This window comes from Colobus angolensis, unplaced genomic scaffold, assembly GCF_000951035.1.
Source record: "Colobus angolensis palliatus isolate OR3802 unplaced genomic scaffold, Cang.pa_1.0 Scaffold67, whole genome shotgun sequence".
Classification (NCBI taxonomy): domain Eukaryota; kingdom Metazoa; phylum Chordata; class Mammalia; order Primates; family Cercopithecidae; genus Colobus; species Colobus angolensis.
In genome coordinates, this window is record NW_012120376.1 from 8131672 (window position 1) to 8133921 (window position 2250).

Genomic DNA, 2250 nt, shown 5'->3' on the forward strand with positions numbered 1-2250 from the left:
GGGAGGGGGAGGGGAACGGAGGCCATCTCTGCTGACAAACACCTCCCCCGATTAGCAGAGCACAAGTCTCTTATTAAAGCGGGTCCCTGGGGATTAGACTATAAAAGTCTCTTTTTCCTTTTCCCCTCTCTCCCTCCCCTCCCCTCCCCTCCACTCCCCCTCCCTCTCTTAAGAGCGCAGCTAGGCTCTTAAAGGGGACGTACAATACCTGGCCAGAGACCCAGTTCCCTACTTGCACAAGTCCTGGGGTGGCACCGGATTGGAAGTTGGGATGGGATCCCACCAGCTAGTGTCCCCTCCCCACCCACCCAGGCCTCACCTGCACAGCCCAACTCATGTAGGCAGGGTCCCTTCACTTCGTGTATTCCCATTGCCAGAGCTAACTCTGGTGGGCTTGGGCCTGTTGGTTAAGGGATGCTAAGGATATTTAGGGGCAAGGGGAAGTCCACAGCCCCATCACCCATCCTGGAAATCTTCACACACACTACACCACATAGACTAAAGTATCTTTTCCCTCTGTAACCATCTTCCAGCAAACTCTTGATCTGAATTCCTCTATAACTCTGTTTCCTAGAAACCCCACCCCCTACCCTCAGTCGATCTGAGACTGATCCTACTAGCTTCCATAAGCAGAAACCTTAAGAATAGAAGGGAAACTGAGGAACCCGAGACCAGATCCCCATGCCTCCCACCCCCACAGCCAGTTAGTTTCCTGGTTCTTTGAGCTTAACAGCCCCGACCAAGTATTGTTGAACTGAGGTCTGCAGAAATACCAAGGGCAGTGTGAGGCACTCAGCCTCCCAGATGCACACCTGGGTTCCTGTGCCTCTCCCATGGGGGTGGGCCACTGGGACTCCCCTCAGCCCCCAGCTTTTTATGACCCATCTGCCAATAAACCAGTCTCCCCCGTCTTCTGTTCACAGCCATAAAACCAAACTCTGTGTGTGTTGCAGGGGGCTGTGGGAAGGGGGGAACCTTGCCAAACCACTAGGGAATGAGAGAGGCCTGGTTCCCTGTAGTTGGGGAGGGGGGGAGACCTCAGTGAGGGAGGAGGAGAAGGAGTCACCTGACCCTAGGGAGAGCTGGAAAGGGCGAGGGGGGGGGGGCGTGTGTGGTATTCGCCTGGATTTTCCAGGTCATAAAATTTCAAAGCAGCTCATGTCTATTATATGTTCATCTTCCGTTTGGTCAGGGGCTTGGATGCCTGGGTTCCCGCTCCCCCATCTATTGCTTTCTCTTTTTTCCTAGGTCTTCCTCCTCTCAAGTCCAGCTGCGGTAGGGGCGGGCAAATAAGGGATGGAACACTAAGGTTTGAGTAGCCAATGAGTGTCCTTAGCCCCCAGCGCAATGGAGTTGAGTTCTCTGAGCTCGGTCAGTATCAGGAAGGCACAGCTTTTCCACCCCTTCAGATACCCGGTCTGAGACAAGGCTCAGGATGGAAAGGGTGCCAGCTGGGCTGCCAGGAGGTGTACAGGGCTCTGGGACCCTATTCTTGGGAGAGAGCACACAGTTCTCTGCAGCCGAGTGGGCACGTTGCGAACGGAGCACGGAGTGGGGAGTTAGCGCCAGGGCCACTGGGAGGCAGGGAGCACTGCAGTCCAGCTGGGGCTGCGGGGGTCCTGCAGCCTCCCGATTCTGTTCTCCAGCCTCCCCGCCACGGCTCTTCAGGACAGAGTCGCTGCCCAGCCCCAGCTTCCCCGGATTCCAATAACGGTCTTTTTCGCATACTGGGGGTGGAAGGCAGTATCTCGAAACCCTCCCCATTTCCCCCCGCCCCAACCTCCGGGAACTGGGCGTGCATACAACTTTGCAGCCCATCTCCATCGCTGGAAAAACTTCTATGAAGTAGCCCCCGCTCCCTAATTCGTCAAGTTTTCGCAGAAAAAGCTTCCGGGCCGGGGCAGCAGGGAGCGCCCCGCTTGGAGCAGAAGGCGCCCATCGCGGGGCCAGAGCCAGCACCCCACTGCTCGCGCCCCGCAGCCCACTTACTCTCCTGGGCCATGCTAATGACGGTCTCGGTGGTGGCGTGGTACTCGTCCTCCTCCAGGAAGTCCTCGGGCTGCAGCGCGTCGCCCTGGAAGTCGTGTAGGTCCAGGATCTGCTGCAGCGGCGGCGCCTTGGGCAGCAGCTGCTTCACCACCTCGCGGCTGATGTTGGGCGCCTCCTTGAGCCGCAGTTTGCTCAAGATCTGCGACTTGATGCTCTCTAGGCGCAGCTCGCGGCTGTGCTGCCGCCACACGCACACGGGGC

At 57.7% G+C, this 2250-nt stretch overlaps 1 protein-coding gene across 1 annotated transcript in view; it reads right to left on the minus strand.

Moving 5' to 3' along the window:
• Window positions 1-2248, minus strand: part of GDF11 (growth differentiation factor 11) — a gene marked incomplete at its 5' end in the record, with an annotated part of 8883 nt that extends 6635 nt beyond the window's left edge. The window contains one exon of the mRNA XM_011926210.1: window positions 1990-2248. Coding sequence (XP_011781600.1) covers window positions 1990-2248 — 259 coding nt within the window. The remainder of the gene's footprint in view (window positions 1-1989) is intronic.
• Window positions 2249-2250: the final 2 nt, after the last annotated feature.